Below are 26591 nucleotides of genomic sequence, written 5' to 3'. Positions count from 1 at the left end.
GAGCACTGTACTAAGCACTTGGGTGAGTAGAATTATAACAATATAACAGATTTGGTGAGCACATCCCGTTGCCCACAACAAGCTTACTGTCTAAAGGGGACAAATACGATCACAAGTGAAACATGACTGCCATGTGTCTGATCTGCCCTTCTCTCTTAAAAGGGAGAATCAATCGATGGTATTTAGTGGAAGAGTATGATACAACATAGTTGATAGACACATTTCTGAGCCACAAGGAGTTTACAGTCCAGAGGGGGAGGCAGACATTAATATAAATATATTTATGGATTGGAATTCCCTTCCCCTCCATATATGAAGGACCACCACTGCCCCCCACCCCTCCACCTTCAAAGCCTTATTAAGGTCATCTCCTCCAAGAGGCCTTTTCCAATTAAGCTCTCTTTTCTCCAGCTCTCTCCACTTTCTACATCACCTATGTACTTGCACCATTTAGGCTTTTGGAATTCACTCCATCCTCAGCCCCACAGCACAGAGAAGCAGCATGGCTTAGTGGAAAGAGCAGGGGCTTGGAAATCAGAGGTTTTGGGTTCTAATCCCAACTCCACCACTTAGCTGTGTGACTCTGGGAAAGTCACTTAATTCTCTGTACCTCAGTTCCCTCATCTGTAAAATAGGGATTAAGACTCTGAGCCCCGTGTGGGACAACCTGATTAACTTGTATCCACCCCAGTGGTTAGAACAGTGCTTGGCACATAGTAAGCACTTAACAAATACCACCATTATTATTATTTTTTATGTGCATATCTGTAATTTATTCATATCAATGTCTGTCTCATATCAATGAGACTGTAAACACATTGTGGGCAGGGAACATGTCTACCAGCTCTGTTGTCCTCAGCTCTCCCAAACACTTAGTACAGTGCTATACACACAGTTAGCTTTCCAATACCATTAATTGGTAGATAAATTATGAATATACACATAAGTAGAGCTGAGTGTCGGGGGAATCCCAAGTTCTTAAAGGATACACTGAAAGGAGAGTGAGTAGGGGAAAAGAGGGTTTAGTTGGGGAAGGTCTCTTGGAGGAGTTGTAATTTTAATAAGGCTTTGAAGTTGGAGAGAGTGATGGTCTGTCATATAAGGAGAGGGAGGGAGTTTCGGTGAGAAGGAGGATGTGGGCAAGGGAGAATGGAGTAAAATCATTCATTAAAGCAATGTATTTGTCTCTCTGAAGGCATCCCTCAGTCGCCATCCTCTACATCCCCTCTGGCCTAGTTGGATCGGGGCTTGGGAGTTTCTGGGGTGGAGTTCTGGATAAAATTTAAAGAGTGGCCATTTGGTCAGCAGACAGCAGACTCTTTCTGCCTCCCAGAATAGACTCTCTGATAAGGAAATTTTAACTTATGAATGCAAGCCCAAACAATGGGAAAGTTGGATGGGTCTCAGAAGCGCCTGGCTACATAAGTGGTAGTTAGACGATCAGCTAAGTTTTGATGCCTCAGACCCATGCCCTCCTTTCTGTATGCCAAAGCCCCCACCCCGGAGAATTCCTGTTCCAGTTCCTCTCTTCCCTGCCTGAAAAGGCTGCTTCTCTTCTGCCCTGGAACTAATGTAGCCCACTTCCAAACATGCTATCATGAAAGTCTTTGATAAGCTGGCTATTTTCTGTAGCCATACAACTTGGGCAGATAGTGGGGGCAGTTGACACTCCAGGACTGAACACGGTAAGAAGGCTTACTTGTGCACGCAGGGACAGTTCCTTGTGCGGTAGGCAGGTGGCTATTTATAGTGCTCTGTGACGTAAGGAAGCCAAATGTGTTTCAGTGGCAGCCATGGTTTTTGCTCTTTTAATCTTTCCTGTGACATTTGGGGAGGCTACTTTTAGGCTAGGGGAAAACTAAAGACATAAAAATGATGAACCAGAATGTAATGAACATCTTATTGGATGGGAAAGAATCCAAGGGACTCGGAAACTCTTCCATGATTTTTCCAGCCCTTTGAACCACTCTGAAACATATCTCTTCCAAAAATGGCTCTCTAGACCTGGGTAGTGTGAAAACATCATTCCACAAGTGGATATAAATGGAGTTGAAGGTGAGATCATCCACTTTTTCCAAGGAGCTTGCCCAACACAGTATCTTCTGGTCTCCTGGGTAAGTACTAACCTGAGATATTTTTATGGGATTTTTTTTAATAGTTTAATGTCATGAACCTAGTACACTTATCATGATACAATGTCTACAGGCATAAAACCATAGCTTTAGTCCAGTTACAGTGCCATAAACAAAACACTTTATGCAAGATAACTGTACTTTATTTCTAATTTCAAATTGCCAGTGAGGCGTCTTGAGTACTCATTTTTCTATGATGTGGCTGTTTTGCTTGGGTTGAAGCAGTGTCTGGCCAGAGTAAGGTTTACAAGGTAAATATTTTCCCATGAACTTTGCAAATGGTTTGCAACAGGTCATTTGATATTCTCTGATGCCCAGCTGGGTGAAGGAAGAGGACAATGACACTCTCACAGGTATTCAGTCCTTAGCGGACCAAGCACAGCTCTCCTGAAAGTTCACTCTGGAAAGGAGAGAAGGGGGAAGCAGCGTGGCTTAGTGGAAAGAGCCCGGGCTTGGGAGTCAGGGGTCGTGGGTTCTAATGCCGACTCCGCCACTTGTCAGCTTTGTGACTTTTGGCAAGTCACTTAACTTCTCTGTGCCTCAGTTACCTCATCTGTAAAATGGGGATTAAGACTGTGAGCCCCACGTGGGACAACGTGTAGCCCAGCACTTAGAACGGTGCTTAGCCCAGAGTAAGCACTTAACAAATACCATTATTATTATTATTTTCACTAGGGTTGGGGCCTGCTTGCATTACCATGAGAGAAGGGCTACTAGGGTAGGGGCACAGGGTACTGTTAACAGTAATGTTCCAAACCCATGAGTTGTTAATGCTGCCATGCTCGGCTAGGCAGAAGTAGAAGAAACTGATTAGGATGGTGCTCTGCTTACTGTTAGCATTCAATAAATACTATTGATTGATAGAAAGGAAAGTGCAGTGTTGGTGGTCTGGGTAAAGATGTGTTTGGCCACCCTCAGTTGCAGCTCCAGCCAGGATAAGGCTTATAAAATATTAACCACACATTTTTGTAGTTAAATATTTAAACAAGCATAATAGAATACACGATATTATTGTGGAGAGATTTCTTCTTGTCAAAGAATTCCAACCTAGTTTCTCTCTCTCTCTCTCTCCTTATATGGACAAACTAGGTTGGAATTTTTTAACAAGACAAAAATCTGTCTACAGTAATACTGAGCCTTCTGTTATACATGCGTATATGTATATATATTTTTAAATGGGTTTTTTTCATAGTTTAATGTTATGAACCCAGTACACTTATCATGATGTGATGTCTATAGGCATAAAACCATAGCTTTAGTTCAGTTACTGTGCCATAAACAAAACACTCTATGCAAGATAGCTGTATTTTATTTTTAATTACAAATTGTCAATGAGGAATAGGTATATACATGTATACACACACACATATCTGGTAAAAAACAAGTATCCACGTGGACATCGGAATTTAAATTCAGGCTCATTATTGATTATTTTTCTGAAGAAAAATGATCTGTGCATGTGAGTTAAAATACATCAATATTACTATAACTTTGAAATAATAAGGTAGTCTGAGTTAAAGGCAAGTTGAATTTGATGGCCAAATTTTCCACACAATTTTTATTTAAATGCACATTTTTAAGGAAGAAAAAATCAACAATTGTTTTGAATGTACTGATTTGACTCCTTTTGTTAGTAAAAACCATAGTAGATTTAACTGAGATGCCTTAATTATTTTTAATAACTCTCCCATCTTTATGGCTTAGTGAGAAGGGCACAGGGATGGGAGTCAGGAGACGCAGGGTCTAATCCCAACTCCACTATTTGCCTACTACGTGACTGAGGTCAATGCATAACTTATCTGTGCCTCAGTTTTTTCATCTGTTAAATGATGAAAAATCATTAGATTATCTCCATGGAGAACTGGGACTGATTGTATTGATTGTGTTATATCTACCCTAGCGTTCAGTACATAAGTGCATGATGAGTATCTTAATTATTATTAATTTATATGATTGAGGCCTTGAGACTGCATATCATTTTCCAAACATTTAGTTTCAAATGACGACTCAGCTCACTTTTAACAAGGCATGTATCCAGCAAACTGGAGTGTGCTTAACCAGAGATTCTCCTAAAGTAGAGCCACTTGAGAAAAATGCTTGCTTGGCCCCATTCCCTAGAGAGTCTGGCACCTCCAGAGAGTAGACCTCCAGAGAGCAGCCCTCTCACAGAAAGGCAGGAGAAGAGTGGGAGCAGTGAAGTGGTTGAGCCAATGTAATCACCTTGCTTCTATAAGCCCATTCAACTTCTCCTCTTCTTCTGCTGCCTCTTCTAGACTGTGAGCCCACTGTTGGGTAGGGACTGTCTCTATATGTTGCCAACTTGTACTTCCCAAGCGCTTAGTACAGTGCTCTGCATACAGTAAGCGCTCAATAAATACGATTGATTGATTGATTGATTGATGTGGTGAAAACCTGCCAGTCTCCCACTCAGTGGGTGTTGAGGATCTCGGGGAAAAGCCACTGGGCTGTGTGGGGTTCTGTTGACCAGGAGGAGCAAGAAGTCAGTTTCTTGAAAGCCCTGTTGCCCCTGCATATGGCCAGGTTACAAGGACAGTGGAGTGGACCATCCCTGTTCACTGGAAGTTCCTAGTGGGCCAGGAACATGTCTACTGACTATTGTATTGTACTCTCCCAAGTGCTTAGCAAAGTGCGGTGCACACAGTAAATGTTCAATAAATACCATTGATTGACTAATTGAGTGGGGAGGACAGAATTTCAGCTTTATGACATCCCAACCCCAGACTATGGGGTCCTGCACAGCTCCCAAGTCCCGTTGTCAGTACAGAACATGCAGCAGAAGCAGCAACAGTAGTCGCAGCCTCATTCTAAAAACAGCCTGGAAGTCACTTAGGGGGAAGACGCACACAGCCAAGTCAGGTGTAGTCAGGGGATCAGTTTAGTGATTTAGGATTTTCAATGACGACCAAAATACTGCACATTTAGTCTATTGGGGACTGTTTGAGTTATTAAATGAAAGTGTACCAAATCCATTTAACACCAACCAGTGTGACCCCTCATCTCTGGATGAAAATTGATGAATTTTTTTCCCCCTTGTTATTAAACCCTGAACCCAATTACCTCCCACTGAGCTGTTCTGACTGCAGAGTACCTAATAACTAGGTCTGCAGGGGGCAAAGCTTATTTTTTGATAAGCTTCCTCTGGTAGAAGATTATTCTTCTGACCTGAATTTGCTCAGGGCAAATCTAATTCTTGGAAATAAACCAAAGCCTGTGCAGAATAATAAAGTGGTTTTTATCAAGTGCTTACTATGTGCCAAGCATGGTACTAGGCACTGGGCTGGATACAAGAACACCTGGAACACATGGGCTCTGTCTTCAGAACCATGATTTTGGTTCTCCTTTCTCATGGTCTGCTGTGGAAATTTTGATATTTGCACATTTGCCTGACAGAGCATCTTCAGCATTTAGAGCCCCTGTCATGCTCCACATGAAGGACTCTCTGAGTTCAGGGAGCTTACAGCAGGCTGAGGGGAGCAGCACAGAGCCTCCAATATTCCTGGGGAGCACCTACCCATCAAGCAGCCAGTAGCCCAATCAGGAGGCACCCAAGAGAACCCAATCCACGTCTGTAAGCTCGCTATGGCAGGGAATGTGTCTGCTAATTCTTTTATATTGTACTTTCCCAAGCTCTCAGTATAGTGCTCTGCACATAGTAAGCACTCAGTACATACAATTGATTGACTGATGTCTGCACTGATTGCAGCAGCTTCAAAACATGGAAAAATCAACCTTTCACCCATCCCTTTTGGTTGGAGTGAAAAGGGAACTGGACATGTTGCCCACTTAAGGAGGCCGTTGGTTTGGGATTTTATGGAAAATAGGTAAGGTTACCCTGTTCATCCAGAGCTGTCGAATTAGCCAGGTGTTCAGATGTACCTAGAAAGTCCAGTGTTCAGCTACAACTTCCACCTGAAGACCAGGTTTAACTCCCCTAGGATGGACATCAGTTTTAGTTCTTTAATATCAATCTGTCTCTGGGTTTTATAAGGTGACAGAAAGAATACTGAAAGGGCTGGTGTGACTTTGGACCAATCTTAGTCACACCTGCAGCCACTGACTGGACAGAAACAATCAATCAATATTATTTTTTGAGTGCTTACTGGGTGCTTAGCATTATACCAAGCACTTGGGAGAGTATACTACAATAAAGATGGTAGAGGAGGACATATAAATGTTTGGGCTCAAACAGAATAGTTCAGTTAATAGTGGCCCAGCGTATCTTCGCTCCCTGACAAACTAGAAATAGGAGTCAATCCCAGGAGATTTTGAAAGTGAAAAATCCCCAACTTTCTACAATTTGAACAGTTCCTTCTATTTCAACATACACTGAAAGGGTTGAGAAAAGGAATCATCTTTCCAGAAATAGACTCATTTATGGCCTATTGTATGAGAGATGCACTTTTGAAGAGGACAGTTAAAAAGAGGATAGAAATAATTAGCTAATCTCAAAATATCATAAAGGCTGCTCCATGTGCTAGCATGTTGGTGAATGGCTAGACTATTTCCTGGATGATTTAGCTATCACCCTTATGTGGCACATAGAAGGAATTTTGCACCTTTTCTTTCACAATAAATAGTACTAAGGAAACTGAAGGAAGAACCACCCAGCTTTCACCCTATACATGTTACCAAAAATCTTAACGAGGAAGGTGAGGGGAGAGTGGAGGAGAGAAAAAGACTTGGGGATTGTATTATTCTTAACTTGAATAAGTGTGAAAGATTGCTCTCTAAGGACCTGCATTCAATCTCCTTATTCACTTCTAGAAAAGCAGTGAATTATTAACGCTTCACTTGTTTCCCTGCTGTGGACTTAGTAATTGAAAGCTGCAGGCAGAACTCAAAGTAGGAAACACCATTAAAGTTTGGCACCCGCTGATCGTGTCCACATTAAAAACATCCCGCTTCATGGCTGGCTGCTGTAATCCATATGGAATGTTCTGTAGTTTGGTCATAAGAATGTGAGGAGGAATGAGGCTTTTCATTGAGCATCTGGTCACTGCTTAGAAGAGTATCTTTAACTTCAGTGATGAACTAGGCAATAGGGGGTTCTGAACAAGGGAAGAGCAGCTATTCTCAAATGTCAATTGTTGTTTTTAGTAACTACTATGATAGTTTCATATGGTATTTATAAATGAAATTTTATTTGAGAAGATCAGTGTCCTTAGAAAAACCATAATCATGATCCTTATGACTCCATATGGAAAGCAGCATGGCCTAGTGGATACAGCATGCGCCTGGGAATCAGAAGGACCTGGGTTCTAATCCCAGCTCTGCCACTTGTCTGCTGTGTGACCTTGGGCAAATAACTTCACTTATCTAGGCCTCAGTTACCTCATCTGTAAAATAGGAATTAAGCCTGTGAGCCCCATGTGGGACAAGTACTGTGTCCAACTCCATATGCTTGTGTCTACCCTAGTGCTTAGTACAATGCCTAACACATAATAAACACTTAACAAATACCACAGTTATTATTATTATAAAAAGAACCAAGAAAATAACCCACTCTGCTCTGACTCCTCTCCAATTGCCCAGTCTATTATTGTCCCACATAACCGTATGTGGTTTGGGTGCTAATTTCATGGTCTTTGGAACCCATTCATTTTACTTTCAGGTGATTGGGAGGTTTCCTTCTTTGAATGTTGAGTTGTTTCTCCTCTTCATCATTCCTGGCTACAGGGGAGCAATCATCCATATTGTTTACCCACAGTCCCTCTCTCACTCTTACTAGACTCTTAGAGGAAAAGGGGTCAATCTACATTACTCTGCTGCTCAGCTTACCTAAAGTCTCAGGAGAAAATCCACTTGGAATGAAATACCTCTGAGTTCAACTAGCTACTCCAGACCGAACGATGACAAGCTTGGTAGCATTCCTTTCTAAGTGGCCAACTGAGCTAGACAAGGACTGGAGGGATCACCAAAGCCTTTGGCCATTGGTCCTCAACCTTTCCCAGAATAGAACTTTTGATGAGGAATTCATGATTTACAAATATAGAATTGTTCCCTAGAACACTTAACCTTCCCAGAAAGTGACATGTTGTGGTCAAGGGTAATTTCCCAAAGGGATTATTTAGCCAGCCGGTAGTCACTTTGAGGGATGAATTGATGAGACTATAGAGAGTGGTGGAAGGGGTGACCATTCTGAGCTGGTTTTACTTTCTCAAACTATTCACCCAGTAGTTCCCGGGGACAAATGCAAAGGTCAGAATACTCTTTGTTCTGGAACAGAGGGTCAAATATTTTTCATCCAGGACCCCTATACTCCATAATGAATGAATGAATGAATAAATCAATTTTATTTACTGTTTACCTACTCTGCAGAACACTACTGTACTAAGCAGTTGGGAGTATACAATAGAGTAAGTAGACACAATTCCTACTTGCAAGGATCTTACAGTCTTCTACCAAAAAAATAGGTTACTTCTTAATGCAACAACAACTCTTAAAAATTGGGAAGGAATGAGGGAGGGAGGGATTCTAGGAGCTAGCTCAATCCCTTTAAAGTGTTATATTTTGTCACTTCCACCATGAGCAACTCTTTGGAGCTCAGCAATCCCAGGACATATGACTGGAACCTCTTAACCCCACAGGAGCCTCTGCTATCTACTTGGAAAAACCCCATCCCCTGCCTAGAATACTGTCAGTCAATCAATCAATCAATGTTGTTTGAGTGCCTACTGTGTGCAGAGCACAGTACTAGGTGATTGGGAGAGTATACAACACAGTAGTCTTGGAAGACATGATCCCTCCCCTCAAGAAGCTTACAATTTATGGAGATTTTCAAAGAGATTTCTGATCTAATATGGATGTTCACTCTGTTCATCCACTTTTAGACCCTGTGTACTGTTGGTTTACTGTCCCAGAAAACTAGTCAAGTAACAACCACCCAGAAAACTCTAACCAGCACTGTGGGGTCTAATATATAATGGGTATAATGTGTTTGGATTCTGACAAAATGATGTCTAATTCAAGGTATAATCACAAATGACTGTTTCTGCAGCCACCTCACTGGAGCTGTGACCAACAATGTGTGATGATGATGAGACCACAGCCCTTGTATGTGACAATGGCTCTGGGCTCTGTAAAGCGGGTTTCGCTGGAGATGATGCCCCCAGAGCTGTCTTCCCATCCATCGTTGGGCGCCCACGACACCAGGTCAGTCTCTGAGCCCTGGAGCTGCTACGTCACACATGTCTTCAGACACTCCTGTTCAGGGAAGCTGGTCCTCCTCTGTTGGAGCAGTGTCACCCCTTGACTTGTGTCTGGCTTTCATTCTTGATGTGCAGGGACTAAAACTATTCTAGTCATTTTAAAAACTGTAGTGTGCTTTTAAAATGTCCTTCCCTTGCATTGTGTGCATGTGTTCACCTCTCTTGTTCCCTGTGGATCACCTCCTTTTCCATTTTTCTTGTCACAGTGTGGCTTAAAATATTCTTGAAATCAATAACCGTCTTGATTTAGAGTCCAGATTTTGGGCTCACTCCTCAAAGCTTGTTAGCTAGAAGGTGGGATCCTAAATTCAGCTCACTGTCAATGGGTTGACAACGTAGATGGGCTTGCCAGTGGTAGGTGGAAATGGGCACAGGGCATTTATCTGGGACTAGTCAATATGGGAAAGATGACAACCAACTGAATGGAGATAGAACATTAGAGTGTGAGCTCAAATAACATTTTGTGGACTCTGCCCCAACTCTGGCCCTAGAGACAAATTTGGCCAGGTTACTTTTCCTGGCTTTCACTTGCAACATGGGGCATCACCTGGAATGGAAATGACAGTTGACTGGCCTGTGTTATGGGCAGAAAGGAAAGTTGTAATCGTTTTAAGAATAGGCATTCTAATAATACTATGCAAAGTGCCTAGCAGGATTATAAATCCCAGATGCACTGTGTATAACCATCTCTTTATAACACTGTTACCCAAATATTACTTCTTCACACTACCGTGGCAAATGAATTAAGTCAAAAGTCAGCCATTTTCTCTGGGAAGATGCTATAGGATAAGCTGATCTCTCTCCTCCTAAATTTTTTCAGGGTGTAATGGTAGGAATGGGACAAAAAGACAGCTATGTTGGAGACGAAGCCCAAAGTAAGAGGGGGATCCTCACCCTGAAATACCCCATTGAGCATGGGATTATCACCAACTGGGATGACATGGAAAAGGTAGGTCCTACTTGGATAGTACTGTGACCTGACAACAGCAGAACCTAAAACACAAAGCAGACTGGCAGGTTGGCCACCAGTCTCGGGCTTAAAAAGGCCCAGTCATGAGATCATTAATATCATTGACAAAATCAATTCCAGAAGCAAGGAGCTGCAGCAACAGTGAAGTAGAGGAGTTGAGACAACCCACTGGGATAAACCAGGGGTCTGATCTGATGATCTGTATCTGCCCCAGGGCTTAGCACAGGGCTTTGGCACATAGTAAATATTTACTACCACAATTATTTCTAAACCTTCTTTTTCTCAATAGTAAAGTTTTTAGCAAGAATTCTTCCATCAGTGTCCTCAACTCTCTACCTCCCTCTGTCCAGGTGATGCAGGCTGGAATTTGCTCAGTATATCCCATGGGCATATTGGCCCTGCTTTCTTTCCTCATAACTGTTTTCAACCTTGGTGGTGTAAATAGAATTCTCTAACTCCCAGTGAAAATCAGGACCTGGATGTCTTCCTCATACCTGTGAGTAGAAAAACATTGAGGCACATTACCTCTAACATGAAAATAAAGTCTGTGTATTATTTTCCACCACTCATTGGCACTAGAGTTGCTCGCTCATTCAATCGCATTTATTGAGTGCCTACTGTGTGCAAAGCACTGTCCTAAGCGCTTGGGAAAACATAATGTAGCAACTGATACATTCCTGTCCAGAACAAGCTCACAGTTATGAAATGAAAGTCTTGTTTGTTAGTTCTCTGTATATGTTCATTGTCCACTTTACTGGCTTTGAACAAATGGTCTGCAGCATCAACTAATTTATTGTTTTTCTCAATTTCAACAGCCCTAAATTTGCTCATTCTCACGAGAGAATGAGCACCCAGGCTGAGATTACCTGCCACTGTCAGGATTCTTTGGCTTCTTATGGGAAGTAATCATTCATACCCCTAGGTGGAGGCATAGTATTTGAAGAACAGTTTTCCCAAGAGCAGCTTGCTTAACAAGAGTTAAAAATTTCTCCAGGAAGAAAACAGGAAAGGAAAGGAATTGTTGCCTAGATATTTAAATATAAGGCTTTCAAGGGCACCTTTAAGGGACTGGCCTATTGGAAAGAGCACAGGCCTGGAAGTCAGAGAACCAAGGGTTCTAAGTCCAGCTCCACACTGCTGTGTGACTTTGGGCAAATCAGTTAACTTCTTTGTGCCTCCATTTCCTCATCTGTAAAATGGGGATTCAATACCAGTTCTCCCTCCTATTTAGACTGTGCACCCTTGTAGGACAGGGACGGTGTCCAACCCAATTAACTTATATTTATCCCAGCGCTTAGAACAGTGTTTGACATAGTAAACACTCAAGAAATGCTATTAAAAAAAACAAAAACGCAACCAAATCTGGAGAACATATTGTGGGTTCTCAAAAGTACCAACAATCCCAGCAAAAGAGTAAATCTCTAGGCCAGGAAAAGATAATTGAAAGGGAGATAATTTTTTAAGAGCTGCCCTGATCACTTTGCCTCTGCTTCCTTTGGTGAGATGTGTAGGGTTACCAACTTCCTTCTCTAAGGTTAATAATGAACAACAACAACCAAAATAATAACTGTGGTATTTGTTAAGTATGTACTCTGCTCCAGGCACTGTACTAAGCCCTGGGGTGGATACAAGCAAAGTGGTGGACCCTGTCTCTGTAACTGAGGCACAGAGAAGTTAAATGACTTGCCCAAGGTCACGCAGCAGACTAGTGGCACAGTTAGGATTAGAACTCGGTTACTTCTGACTCCCAGGCCTGTGCTCTATCCACTAGGCCATGCTGTTTCACCCTGTTGAGGAATCTTCCTCTCCTAGGTCACACAGGCAACATCAAGCCCAGAAGCCAAAGTTTTGGATATTTTTCTTTTTGCTTTGGAAAGCCCCAGAGGTGATGTTGGAAATAGTAGTATAGGCATTCAGTGTCCACCTCAATGCCTGCTGACTGGATGGTCAGGAGAGGCCCAGTTGTAGCGGAAAGAAGGGGACTCGTCACCTCTGTTTTACCTGGAACGAGTCGTTAGATTCCAATGGGAAACAAATATCAGGAACTGGGACTGTGGAACTCTTTGCCTGCTTTTCCTCTCACACCTCACAGCATGGAAAGGGAGCTAAGGCCCTGCTGAAATCAGTGATCCCTGAGGCCAATGTGGGGGTGGTATCAATTTTGAATTTTGGTTTCTTCATTTGGTGGTTTGGAGGATACATATATTACCTAGAATGCTGAAAAGTTGGTATTTTTATTAACTCCATGAAATTAAATATGGGAAAGTCTCATGATATGACATTCGTGCTTTGCATAATTGTATTAAATTATAATGAAGGCAGTTCGTCTTTTATTCAAAGTCTGTAGAAACTGCTCCCGGGCAAGATAAATCTATCACCCTAAGCCACCTCTTCTTTTCTCTCTAGATTTGGCATCATTCCTTCTACAATGAGCTCCGTGTGGCCCCAGAAGAACATCCTGTTTTGCTGACAGAGGCCCCCTTAAATCCAAAAGCGAACAGAGAGAAAATGACCCAGGTAACGAGAGGTGGGCGGCAGTTCTGTGGACAGCCGTTTACTGACTGGTTAAGAACAGTGTTAGGCAGAGGGATGTGAGGAGATAAACAGTTTGGGGGGTTTGACGGACCACAAGCCAGCCACAGCCTCAGCTTTCTCATTTGTAAAGCTAATGTCCCTTCTAGGACATTAGCAGGGAGATTCTTATAAACCTCTTTGAGGATATTTGAGGAAGAGGCCACATAAGTAGAAACCAAGCAATCAACCAGTGGTATTTATTGAGCGCTTACTATGTCCAGCGCACTGTTCTAAGTGTTTGGGAAAGTACAGTTCGAGATAGCAGTCACATTTCCTGAGCACTGCGAGCTTCCGCTCTAGAGGGAGAGATAGACATTAGTATAAATGAATAATTTATAATATATAATTTAAAGAGAGGTACATAAGTGCTGTGGGGTTGAAGGTGGGGCAAATATCAAATGCCCAAAGGTCACAGATCCAAGGGCATGGATGATGCAGAAGGGATAGGGAACAGGGGAAAAGAGAGCTTAATTGGGGAAGGCCTCTTGGGGGAGATGTGACTACTTTTAAGAAATGATTACTGGTGTAAAGCTACTCTTACAATCAATCAGTGGTATTCACTGTCCCCTTGCGGTGTGCAGAGCACTGTATTAAGTGCTTTACTACTCTTAAAAAGCCTGAGAATCAATCAATTAATCATATTTGTTGAGCTCTTACTGTGTACAGAGCACTGTACTCAGCAGCATGGCCTTGTGAATAGAGCACGGGCCTGGGAGTCAGGAGGACCTGAATTCTAATCCTGGCTCCGCCACTTGTCTGCTGTATGACCTTGGGCAAGTCACCTCACTTCTCTGTACCTCAGTTATCTCATCTGTAAAATGGGGATTAAGACTGTGAGCCCCATGTGGAACAGGGACTGTGTCCAACCTGATTATCTACCCCAGCACTTAGAACATTGCTTGAAACATAGTAAGTGCTTAACAATACCATCATCATTATTATTATTATTACAATATAACAGTTGGTAGGCATGTTCCCTGTCCCAAATTAAGTTACAGTCTAAAGGCTGTAAGAGTTTGAGGATGGAGGATAAGGGCCACAAGAGTCCTCGGAGACACCACAACACAGACCTCTGCATGGGAAAATTAGGCATGCCACACCCACTCCACATCTTGTTCCAGAATGCCAAAGGGTATCTCCAGCCTGCAGGGTTAGCCCCTGAAGGTCACCCTCTGGAAGGGTTCCTGTAATGGTATTGGAAACAGGAGGCTGCCATGTTGGTGGGTGTCCTGCTGTCAGGAAACCAGCACCCCTAGCCAGGAACTTGGGAACCCTTTTGGCCCCTGACTTGGTTCTTTGCCCTTTTGCTTTGGGTTAAAGCTATGGTTCCATGACACTAATGAAGCTTTATGGACAACAATCCTGACGCAAAAAGGAAGTTGTCTGGAAGATAACGTTTCTTGTGGTGAATTGTATTTTATCAAGGCACACTCACTCCTACCATATAGCCTACAGTGATCACTCAAGGATCACTCTGGCGGCTGTTTCCAGGTACCCTCTGAATGTGTCTTTGAATAGCTTGGAAGGGACAAAACTCTTCTTGTCCACTCAGGATGAGGACCAGATATGGTGGGGCAGGATCAGTGCCTTGAAGATGAATAAATATGCCAATCAATAGAGCTGCCAATCAAGAATAATAATAGTAACACTAGTAGTATTTGTTAAACGTTTGCTATGTACCAATATTCATTAAGATACTATATATACATATGTGTATATATGTATATACACATCAAGCGCTCAGTACAGTGCTCTGCACACAGTAAGTGCTCAATAAATATGAATGAATGAATGAATTGGTCACAGTCCCTGTCACACATGGGGTTTACAGTCTAAAGGGGAAGGAGAACAGGTATTTGATCTCAATTTTACAGATTAAGAAATTGAGGCCCAGAGAAGTTAAGTGGCTTGCCCAAGGTCACCGAGTGGGTGAGTGGCAAAGCTGCTATTAGAACCCAAGTCTTCTGACTCCCAGGCCCATAATCTTTCCACTGGGCCACACTTCTTCTACAGGCAAAATATTCTGCCCTGCAAGATTTGGTATGCACCTGCTGGTGGCTTTTTCCCCCTATTTTGTTTAATATCATAGGATGCAAAAACTTAATGACAATGTAAGTGAACTAATTAAGTAATCAGCAATGACACGCCACCTGTCTAGGAGTAATAGGAGGCTAAAAGGGGTTGTAAACCAGGATTTGAAATGAAGTGTCTTCCCCGACCCTGGCAAGCGCTGTTTTCACAGCAAGAAATGCTCTGGAAGACCTCAGTAGCATTAGAAAATGGTAATAAATTAGATTCTTCAAATAATGAAGACATCATTAATAATTTACCATTTATTAAGTGGCCTCCTTAGTTAGAAAGAAACCTAGTCATTAAACTACCTCTTTGTTTCTGAAAAGAAAGCCTGCTTGCAGATGCCTGGTTTATTGAAAAAGGTGCAAAATGTGTTTTTCACAAGGCCTAGAGAGTTGTTGGCACTCAATGAACAAAAACATTAATAGCGATTATTCGATAACCTTAAATCTGTTCCTTCACCTTCCTGAGGCAAGTTGGAGCATGTTATCTGTTCTCAGCCAGCTCTCAATTTTTCTAGGCTTGGATAATCCTTGGGGGGTTGACCAGGCCTTTGGCAGTTCCCTGATGCTCACCATGACCCCGTCCATTAGTAATCTGCAAGCAAGCAGGCAGGGAAAATGGAAGGAGATTAATCAATCAATCAACCAGTGGTATTTGTTGAGCATCCACTTTGTGGGGAACACTGTACTTGGGAGAGTACACTACAACAGAGTTGGTAAATGTGTTCGTTGCCCACAAGGAGCTTACAGACATTAAAATAAAATATAATAGGTTGTCCACCCTCCAACTAACCCACAGCTCCCCTATCCCTAATAAAACCTTCTGTGGATCTCAGGGCCCGCTTCAGGCATCACCCCATCTCCCTCCTCCCATTCCTGTCCAAACTCCTAAAACGAGTTGTTTACACCCTCTCCTCCACTTCCTCTCTTACTTTCTTCATAACCCTATACAATCCAGTTTTCTTCCTTTTTGCTCCAAGGCGACATACTCCATAGTCACTAATGACCTCCTATTTGCCATATTTAATGCACTCTTCCCTAATTCTTCTTGATCACATTTAAAACTCCCTTTTCTTGAATGCACAATTCCTCTATTGTCAGAAATCCGTAACCAGGTGTTTGTCATATGCCAACTTGATTCCTGCATCAGTCTTATCTTCGAGCTACATGTCTGAAGTCACTCTCCTCCACAGTTCATATTTCTCTCTGCTGTCTGGATCATTTTTCTAGACTGCCATTTTCACTCATGTCCTCACTCCTCAAAACCTCAAATGGCTAGCAAATTCCTCTCCTCTTCAAATAAAATTTCTGACCATTGACTTTGACGAATTCAATAATCTCTTTCCCTACCACTTATTCACTTTCAGCATGGTCTTGTGTAAACAGCAGAGATTTGGGAATCAGAAGACCTGGGGTCTAATCCTGACTCTTTCACTTGCCTGTTGTGTGACCTTGGGCAAGTCAGTTAACTTCTCTCTGCCTCAGTTACCCCATTTGTGAAATGCAGAATTAAACTTGCTCCTGCCTCAGTTACCCCATTTGTGAAATGCGGAATTAAACTTGCTCCTGCTCAAACTGTGAATCCCATGTCGGACAGGGACTGTACCCAACTTGATTACTTTGTATCTACCCCAATGCTTAGTACAGTGTGGGGTACACAGTAAGTGCTTAACAAATACCACAATTACTATTATTATTATTATTATTATTATTATCCTCATTACTGTTATTCTCCCATTACAACCCAACTTGTACTTTTCATTCCTCTCAAGCTCACCTGCTCGCTGCACCTCATTCTTAACTCTCACCACTGATCTCTTGAGCACTTCTTGATCCTTTCCTGCACTTGAATTTGTTCCCATTATTCACCCCACCCTCAGCCCCACAATACTTATGTACACATCTGTAATTTATTTATTTATATTAATGTCTATTTCCTTCTCTAGGTTGTAAACTCTTTTTGGGCAGGGAATGTGGCTACCAATTCTGTTGTATTGTACTCTCCCAAGGGCTTAGTACAATGCTTTGCACACAGTGAGCTCTCAAATATGGTTGATGATTGACTGAATTCAATCTCCCAAATTTGATAGACCATAGACATCTTTCCCTATTTTCAAAGCTCCTCTAAAATCACATCTCCTCCAGGAGGCTTTCTCCAATCAATTAATTTCTAAGCTCCTTATTTTATATTCTCCCCATGCCACCTTCAATCTAGCTTTTCGGCACTTTTGTGCCACATAAGCATTGAGGTGGTAGACATTTCCTTACCAATTCAAATATTGTCTTCTGTGGGGACAAAAGAGAATATTTTACCATAGCATTTGTGATTTAAGCAGAACTGTTGATATTATTTGTGATCCTAATTCAGCAGATTTGAACCATTATGTTTATAAATATGTAAAAGGGAAATCACTTAGTCTTTCCTTGTACTTTATAATGAATGTTAATTCTTGCATACCCTTGGCTACAGATAATGTTCGAAACCTTCAACGTGCCAGCGATGTATGTAGCAATCCAAGCAGTTCTATCTCTGTACGCCTCAGGTCGAACTACTGGTGAGTTATGATTGAATGAGTTCATGTGCTCTCCCTTTCATTCTCTTTCTTGAATTATTTCTCTCCGAGTCTCTGTACTAGATATCATACAAATGCTCTGATCTGGGCCCTGTTAATTTTATATCACAGAAAAAAAATCTCAACCTCAGTTAACTGTTTTTGAATCTGCAGTCATTTTTTATTCCATACCCATTCTTACTATCTGTATCTATTTAAACATTCATGATAGAAGATTAACTCATTTAATTGTATCCCAAAATTCCTTGAGTTTTTAAAATACTGCCTTTTCCAGTCACCCTCCCACCCCCGCCAAAACACCTGTGACGGTAATTGAGGGTCACCAGATAGTTGGATTACTGCCGGCCCACGTCATCCCCCGGGCCTGGAATGCCCTCCCTCTGCCCATCCGCCAAGCTAGCTCTCTTCCTCCCTTCAAGGCCCTGCTGAGAGCTCACCTCCTCCAGGAGGCCTTCCCAGATTGAGCCCCTTCTTTCCTCTCCCCCTCGTCCCCCTCTCCATCCCCCCGCCTTACCGCCTTCCCCTCCCCACAGCACCTGTATATATGTATATATGGTTGTACATATTTATTACTCTGTTTATTTATTTATTTATTTATTTTACTTGTACATTTCTATCCTACTTATTTTATTTTGTTGGTATGTTTGGTTCTGTTCTCTGTCTCCCCCTTTTAGACTGTGAGCCCACTATCGGGTAGGGACTGTCTCTATGTGATGCCAATTTGTACTTCCCAAGCGCTTAGTACAGTGCTCTGCACATAGTAAGCGCTCAATAAATACGATTGATTGATTGATTGCTGAGATTTGGAGATCTCTCTGGTCTGCCATTTAATACCTAACCAGATGTTAAGGCTACAAATGGACAATCATATACTTCCCCGCTGACTAGCCACTTACAGGACATTGTTCAGAAGATTGAAGGAGTCTCTGGCTCCCCTATATTGTTTCTCATTGCCCAAATCAGGTCCACCTAGAGGTAAACTCATTATGGACAGGGAACACGTCCACCAACTCTGAGAAGCAGCATAGTCTAGTGTCTAGAGCATGGGGCCTCGGAGACAGAAGGACCTGGGTTATAATCTCGGCTCCAACACGTTTCTTCTGAGTGACCTTGGGCAAGTCACTTACCTTCTCTACTTCTCAGTTACTTTATCTGTAGAATGATTAAAACTGTGAGCACCATGCAGAACAGGGAATGTATCCAACCTGATTAGCTTGTATCTACCCCAGCGCTTAATATAGTGCCTGGCACATAGAAAGCACTTAACAAATACTATTTAAAAAAACAAAAATCTCTGTTGCGTATTCTCCCAAGTGCTTAGTAGAGTGCCCTGCACAAAGTAAGTGCTCAATAAATAAGAATGATTGATTGAAACAGCTACCGTCCTGGATTTCTTCAATAGTTGCTACCTGTTAATCTGCTTATTTCTTTGTTCCCACATATACCCTTCTATACCCATTGTATGACCAGCTACATTTGCTCGGGAGCAGCACTGTCATGCTGGCAAGATAAGCTTTTGTAAAAAATTACAAGTGGTGGAAGGCAAAGTTTGAGTGGCGCTTCATATAAAAACCAAGCTAAAGAAAAAAACAGTAGAGAAAGATGCACGGTGATGAAATTATTCTCACTGATCTTTTACTATGTCATCAATTCCTTTCCCCAAAAGAAGGGGAAGTGCAGTGTTGGTTAAATTTAAAAGTAAGTTCTTGATAAAATGAACCTATTTTTATAAAAAATAATTGGGCAATGATTTGATATTTTATAGTTAATTATCCAAGAAGTAGCAGTAAGATGATATTTTTAGTAGCAAATAGATAAATCTGCTCTGAAAGTAAACACAAGTTTCCTTGTCCCAAAAAACAGATGAAAAAGAAAAGCAGAACTTTTGAAGTTTAATTTTTTTTTTTTAGGCCTGACATGACTTCTTTTGGGTTCTGGGCAGGTGAAGAGATGCTTATTTTCATGATTGAATATTAATTTCAATAGTGTAGTTATACATTTAAAATGCATGTACCATGCATAGTCAAAGAAACACTGCCCCCCTCTCCACCCACCCCCAGGGGCCAAGCTGACTTTTCAACTAGGAAGGGTTCAGCACAATTGCTTCTTACAGCTTCACACCATTAGTCTTCAGTCTCAAACTGGTTCTGGGCAAATATTGGGAAGCAGGGTTCTTTGGGGTGAATTTGGAATGGGGACAAGTTACATGACTTACAAGACAGTATTTCATTTCCTGGCCTTAGCCAATACACTATCTCACTCCTTCATGCTTTGCTCCTTCATCCTTTCCCCATTCCAATGCATGCAACTCTGTTAACCTAAGACAACCTCAGCTGTTCCTGTTCTATTCTATTCTCTTGCTCTTGAATGAAGAAAATACGAATTGCCACATCCTGATCTCATGTTGGTTGGCCAAAGGGCAGCGTTTTGCCAGTGGAAATTAGCACACTGAGGAACAGTGGGAAAATGAGATCCAGAGTAGCAAGACTCTTTGGCCCTGACTGACCCATGGCTCACTCACCTCTCTCTTCATCCTTGACCCTCCCCAAAATCAACTGCCTCTTTAGGGGTTTAGTCCCTGAAACAGGTGCCCTTAATCTTTTCCTCTTCTCCTTATCCCTTCCCTCTGACCTCCTCTCTCTCCACTCCTAAAGTTGCTGAAACTCTTGGCTAAGTAGTTTCAATAGCAAGGGCAGGTTCCCTTTATTCTTTGGTAAGGGCTGAGATGCCCTAGTAACTTCCAGTCATCTGCTAGAAGCAAGCAGAAGTTATGCAAATTAATGGTGTCGGCGTGACTGCCTTTGGGGAATGAGGCAGGTGAGTAATGACTTTTATTTTGAAGGATTTTTTAGTCTTATAAGAGGAAAAAAATCACAAATTAGGACATTTTTGAACTGGCTTCCTTACTGGGGGTGGTGGAGGGGAACGCCCATATTTACAAAGTTTTATCTGGGTTTCAATCAGCATTGCTGCCAAACATTCCTTCAAAAGATTTCAATTAGTGTGATTTCACTCGCAGCCGGGGGAAATCTGCAAGGAAAGGAGCAATTTCAGAAACAAACAAACCAAATCCCCAGTGCTCCATAGCTAATAGATTCCCTAATGGAGGAAGAGCTGCCAGGAAGAACACAAGCAACCACCTGCTACCACACAGATCCTGGTGGGAAGGAAGTAGAGGGGTTTCTCCTGGAACCAGCTTGACCTTTCTCTCTCCCTCTTCTCTTTCCAGTCCCCATGTGGTGGCTCAGCTCTACCTCTTCTCAGCCAGAGTTGGTTCCTCTCCTCTCTGCACTCTGGTCCCATTGCCTCTCCCTTCTGGTCAGGGGCCAAACATGCCCCTCCCCACCCCCCTCTCGGTTCTACCTGTCGGGACTTTCCTCCAAGCACTCACTAATACTACTACCAGCATGACAAGTTCCCCACCCTCTTCTCCGCTCATCTCAGTTTGTGCTGGGATCCCCATTACCTCCCCTAAGGCCAATTAGCCATGCCAGGGCAGCATTCATGGACCACCCCTCCGCAGCCGCCCCTAACACATTAACGGGCATAGAGGCTCACGTTTGTTCATAAAGAGTCCGGGGATGAAGGGCTGCTCTGCATAAAGGCTTACCTCCCCCTCCCCCCCCACCCTCCCGCTTCCATCCCCACCCCACAAATCCATCTCCCCCCCGCAGGGAGTTCTTAGAAGTGATGGAGATGTCACTCTGACCAAAAATACCTTCCGCTTTCCATTCCAGGAATTGTTTTGGACTCTGGGGACGGAGTGACGCACAACGTGCCCATCTATGAAGGGTACGCTCTGCCGCATGCTATCATGAGGCTGGACCTGGCAGGCCGAGACCTAACTGATTACCTTATGAAAATTCTCACAGAGAGAGGCTACTCTTTTGTGACCACAGGTAATAGCCTTGGGGACTGTCTGTGCAGAGGTGCTTTAGTATTTGAGGAGCAAGAGGTAGATGGACAAGAATGTTCATTACTAGAGGCTTGTATTTTTCTCTCCAATAGGCCACAAGGAGTATTTTTAACCCCTTCTTTTGTACTAAAACAAACCTGAGCTCCTGTGAAATCCTACTGGATTGAAGCCCCATTTCCAACCAAGCACATTTTTCACTTGGACTGTTCTCTGTCTCACAGCGGAGCGGGAGATCGTCCGAGACGTCAAGGAGAAACTGTGCTATGTGGCTTTGGACTTTGAGAATGAAATGGCCACAGCAGCCTCCTCTTCTTCACTGGAGAAGTGCTATGAACTGCCAGATGGGCAAGTCATCACCATCGGGAACGAGAGGTTCCGTTGCCCTGAGACCCTGTTTCAACCGTCCTTCATAGGTGTGTTCAGATCCTAGGTCCCATAACTGCCCCATCAGTTGGCTGGGGTACAGGCCCATGGCTGAAAGAAACCAGGTGATGGGTGCATTAGGAATTTTAATAGAAATGGGCAATTAGCTCGCAGCACTGGATACTGATGCACTGTCACCTGTAGAAGGCTGATTGGAACCCAAGGAAAATGGAAGGGCTTAGAGAAGCAGGATGGCCTAGTGGAGAGAGCACTGGTCTTGGAATCTGAAAGACCTAGGTTCTAATCTTGCCTCTTCCACTTGTTTGCTGTGTGGCATTGGACAAATTATTTAACTTCTCTGTTCCTCAGTTACCTCATCTGTAAAGTGACGATTAAGACTATGATCCCCTCATAGGACACGGACTGTGTCCAACCTGATCAGCTTATATCTACCGCAACGCTTACTATCTGGTACATAGTAAGAGCTTAACAAATACCATAAAAAGGACTAGTGGACATTTTTCAGGGAGGCTGATTTAGGGGTGGGAGGATAGCTGCAAAGCTGTTTTAAAAGGTTGCATCTTTCAATGCATTGTCATTTTTAAGTGTTTCAGTGAAAAGACTGTAATGAGTAAAAGGACTCTTTAAGCCTCTTCTGATGTTGTCTCTAACAAGAGCAAAATATTAAGAATCATGGCTGTACCAGCCAATTCCCCCATATTTTTCACTTCGTCTTTGCTGGCCTGGCTTAAAGCTCAGAGTCATGTTCAGGCTTCTAGAAATTCCATGGCCTCCCTTTCTCTTCTCTCTCTCTCTCTCTCTTTTATCTCCCCCTCTCTCATTCCCTCTGTCCTTTTGTCCTCTGTATGTTGGGGATATAGGATAAGGGTTCTAATCCCAGTTCTGCCAATGTCTGCTGTGTGATCTTGTGCAAGTCATTTCACTTCTCTGAGCCTCAGTTACCTAATCTGTAAAATGGGGATGAAGACTCTGAGCCCCACGTGGGTAAACCTGATCATCTTGTTTCCCCCCAGCACTTAGAACAGTGCTTCATACATAGTAAGCACTTAACAAATGCCATCATTATTATTATTATAAGGGTTCAGGTTGATTCTTGGTTGGTTCTAAGTGCCCCAAGCTCTATGCTTTTCAAATTACAATTCCATCATTCCTGAATTGATTAGTCCCAAGCTCCCTCTTGGCTCCTGGATTTTCTAAGAATGAAATTTCTGGAGAAACTGGAAGCCCTCACCTGAGCAGCTGGGAGCTTAGTGTTCCATACAGAATATGTTTCCCCAGCCTGACCAGCTCTCAAGAAACTATAGGCCTGCCTTCTTTAGCACCGTCCAGGGAAAGCTGACATTGCTAGGAGAGAGCAGAAACAAGATGGGCTCAGATTTCCAGAAAGGTGCATTTAAAGAGTGATTTGGAGACAAAGTTGGGAAAAGAAGACCAAGGTCACCCAAAAAAGTTTTGCTTAAAATCTTTTTGTCTGCAGGAATGGAATCTTCAGGCATCCACGAGACCACCTACAACAGCATCATGAAGTGTGATATTGACATCCGGAAGGATCTCTATGCTAATAATGTTCTGTCAGGTGGCACCACTATGTATCCAGGAATTGGGGATCGGATGCAGAAAGAGATCACTGCTTTGGCCCCTAGTACTATGAAGATTAAGGTAAGAGCTTCCCCGAATTCTTCATCTTTCCCTTTAATTTTTCAGCCTCAAAAAGCAGTTGCAGCTATAAAGCTCAGAATCTATATATCAACTCTTAATAGCAGGATGTGTATGCCCTAAATCGACTTCTAGGTTTGCTGAAGCACAAGAAAGTTGCATTGATCCAGAATGGATTGGTACTAAGCCCTCGCTGGATTAATGGATTTTCCAGAGAAAGCAACTGGAGAAACCCCCTCCATAGTAACTGTGAAGAAATAGCTGGGCAGTTGGGAACCAAGAGATGCACACAAGATGTGCAGCAATGACAGTGAGGGGGTTTTCCCAAGCTGAAAATCTCTTAAGAAGCTATGAGCATGGGCTCTTCAGCTCTAGGCAGGGACAGATGATGTTGCGATGAGAGGAGAGCAGAACCAAGATAATGGTCAGCCGGGGCTCAACTTTCCAGAAGAGGGAGATTTCTGGTGGTTAGATGGATCATTACTCTATTTGTGATTAAAGCTGAAATTTGTGTTACAGGAAAAATCTTGATTTAACAAAATTCATGGTTTGGAGACCTGAATCATTTTCAAAAATAGATGTTGTATTGAATATAACCCTCCCTCTCCTTCATGAACATGTTATAACTGGGAATGCAGTAGGAGGGGCACTTCCTGCAAAAGATCATCCCCCGTAGTAGGGATGGAATTTAGGACAAAAAATCCCACCCACCCCCAAAAGTTAACAGCCTCTATGAGCCCCCATGCTTCTCTTCCTCTTTCTGGGTCACTCCTTCCCTTTCTGTAGTGCTGCATTGCTCCAATATTCCAAGCGTGTTGTCATTGATGTACTCTGCACCCCTTGCTGGTCACCTGGACTGACGTGCTTCTCCCCTCCAGTCCTTTTCCATCCATTCACTCAATCGTATTTATTGAGTGCTCACTGTGTGCAAAGCACTGTACTAAGCACCATTTCTGTTAGATTAACAGCACTACAGGAAATTTAGAATGATCAGGACTTCCTTCTCCCCAGCAAGCGTTCCAGGCATTTGGGCAGAATTGCAGAATTTTAGTGGCAGTTCTGTTTCACCTGCCCCAGTGGCCTCTAGGAAGTGTGAAATGGGTCTGCAATGAAAGTTGTGCAACTGGCCACATTCTATGCCATTCCAGCTAACCGGCTTTAGCCGTAATACATTTCAGATCCCACTATAATACAGGACCTTCTATATCGTGGTTGTGTTTATGCTGCATTTTGTGAATCGTTATAATGAGCTCCCTAATGAGAGTCTTGTAGGGGTTTGAAAAAATATTTTGCCATGGCGATTCTTTAATTTTAATGTGATTTTTACATATTTATTTTCCTCTTGATCCTTTTCTTCTCTTATTCTAGGGGGTGTTGGAACAATTCCTTCCTTTGTCTTCACCCAACACTGAATTCCAGATCCAAACCAGAACTCACAGACAATGTTACCTTCAGGGCAAAGAGAACTAGCCATAGAGTCTGTGAACATATACTGTATTATCCTAACTTCACCATTGTCTCCCTGGGTGACTTGGGGAAGTTGCTTACCTTCTCCGTACCTTGTTTTGTGAAGATATTCTTCTCTCTTTTTCCTTCCATAACTCTCTTTTGAAAGAGAAACATATTATTCTTCCTGTTTGGCAGAGAAATCCTCCCTGTGCCTCAGGCTGAGTTATCCAAGGTCATAAGGCACATGACTGACAGAACCCAGATAGCAATTCTATTGCTCTTTCTCCAACACTGTTTCTTCCATGGGCTTGAAATGGGGTGGCGGGTGGGGGGGAAGATGGGGGGCTTGGGAGGCAGAAGGTGGGGGGTTGAGGGGGGAGGTGGGGGACGACGACTAGGTACTCCCTGAAGTGAACTTTTTGATGCTCTCCTCTTCTTGTTTACATGATAATTAAGAGGTGAATGGCCCATTGGCTCTCAGAGAAAGTCATAATTATAACTCCCTCTGTGTTCCTGAGTGCCCTGAAAATAATAATAATAATAATGACATTTAAGCGCTTACTATGTGCAAAGCACTGTTATAAGTGCTGGGGGGATACAAGGTAATCAGGTTGTCCCACTCACAGTCATAATCCCCATTTTACAGATGAGGTAACTGAGGCTCAAAGAAGTTAAGTGACTTGCCCAAGGTCACACAGCAGACATGTGGCAGAGCCGGGATTTGAACCCGTGACCTCTGACTCCGAAGTCCATGCTCTTTCCACTGAGCCACGCTGCTTATGTAATACCCAGCTGATTGAGAAATGTTAAAGTACACAAGTGCAGGCATTTATAACCAATTCAGAAATGATAGTGTTAAGTGGGTCTCGTTTCTTTTCCAGCTGGGTCAGTCCAACCTCAAGAAGCGAAATGAAGAACAAATCTATCTTCTAATACCTACACTTCTCCTTTTCCCTCGTGAGCGATATTTTCTATCTAAGGAACATGGTTTTCTTCTAGGACCTCACAAATATTACAAACTCTAAAAGACAGCCTTTCTGCAAAGCACCAGAGCAACCAAAGGGATGTCTTCTCACTGTCTATAAAACGTCTAAGAGCTTTGAGAATGGATAAAATTCGGATGATGAGAATAGAAGTGGCACCCAGCCTCACCACTCATTCATAGCAGAAATGTGGGCAAGTCTCTGGGTCTCGATAGACCCACCTGTAAAATGGGCAGGGTAATTCTGGCCATCTCCCACTCAGTCAGGGACCTGAGGAGGGCTTCATTCTCAGTCCCAAGCTTATGTAGATTGATATTACTATCTGATTTTACACTGACTGTTGGACTGTTCTTCTCCCCTAGATGATTGCTCCTCCAGAACGCAAGTACTCTGTCTGGATTGGAGGCTCCATCTTGGCCTCTCTGTCTACTTTTCAGCAAATGTGGATCAGCAAAGATGAATATGAGGAAGCGGGACCTTCCATTGTCCATCGCAAATGTTTCTGAACAGGTTCTCCTCCCTCTGGGCTAACCCCAGGTGTTTCTAGGCAGAGTTGGTGGGCAGTTGTCAGTTATAAGTGCTTTTGCTTTTCTCCCTGTGCTTAAAACTACAAAACTGTGTAAAATGACAATAAAGATCTGTGAGGATGA

At 42.8% G+C, this 26591-nt stretch overlaps 1 protein-coding gene across 2 annotated transcripts; it reads left to right on the top strand.

The window, feature by feature from the left end:
- The first annotated feature begins 1892 nt into the window (after positions 1-1892).
- LOC119943270 (actin, alpha skeletal muscle B-like) lies at positions 1893-26591 on the top strand. 2 transcript variants are annotated; one of them, XM_038764086.1, is made up of 9 exons: positions 1893-2114; positions 9151-9305; positions 10182-10310; positions 12738-12848; positions 17451-17535; positions 21291-21452; positions 21691-21882; positions 23331-23512; positions 25840-26294. In XM_038764086.1, the coding sequence occupies exons 2-9, from the start codon at positions 9177-9179 to the stop codon at positions 25981-25983; spliced, it is 1134 nt and encodes a 377-aa protein (XP_038620014.1). In that variant the 5' UTR covers positions 1893-2114; positions 9151-9176; the 3' UTR covers positions 25984-26294. The 2 variants fall into 2 exon arrangements, with proteins under 2 accessions (XP_038620014.1, XP_038620012.1); XM_038764084.1 differs by lacking the exon at positions 25840-26294 and adding an exon at positions 26304-26591 and having other exon boundaries at positions 1914-2114.

The sequence above is a fragment of the Tachyglossus aculeatus genome, chromosome 22 (genome assembly GCF_015852505.1).
Source record: "Tachyglossus aculeatus isolate mTacAcu1 chromosome 22, mTacAcu1.pri, whole genome shotgun sequence".
Lineage (NCBI taxonomy): Eukaryota > Metazoa > Chordata > Mammalia > Monotremata > Tachyglossidae > Tachyglossus > Tachyglossus aculeatus.
The sequence above is the reverse complement of the archived record's forward strand: the minus strand, read 5'-3'. Positions and strand labels throughout refer to the sequence as shown.

Excerpts from the sequence above, each read along its gene's own strand:
- LOC119943270 (XM_038764084.1), top strand. The coding sequence starts at position 9,177 with ATGTGTGATGATGATGAGACCACAGCCCTTGTATGTGACAATGGCTCT. Across the intron at positions 21,453-21,690 it reads CTACTCTTTTGTGACCACAG|CGGAGCGGGAGATCGTCCGA; the intron begins GTAATAGCCTTG and ends TCTGTCTCACAG. Across the intron at positions 21,883-23,330 it reads GTTTCAACCGTCCTTCATAG|GAATGGAATCTTCAGGCATC; the intron begins GTGTGTTCAGAT and ends TTTTGTCTGCAG.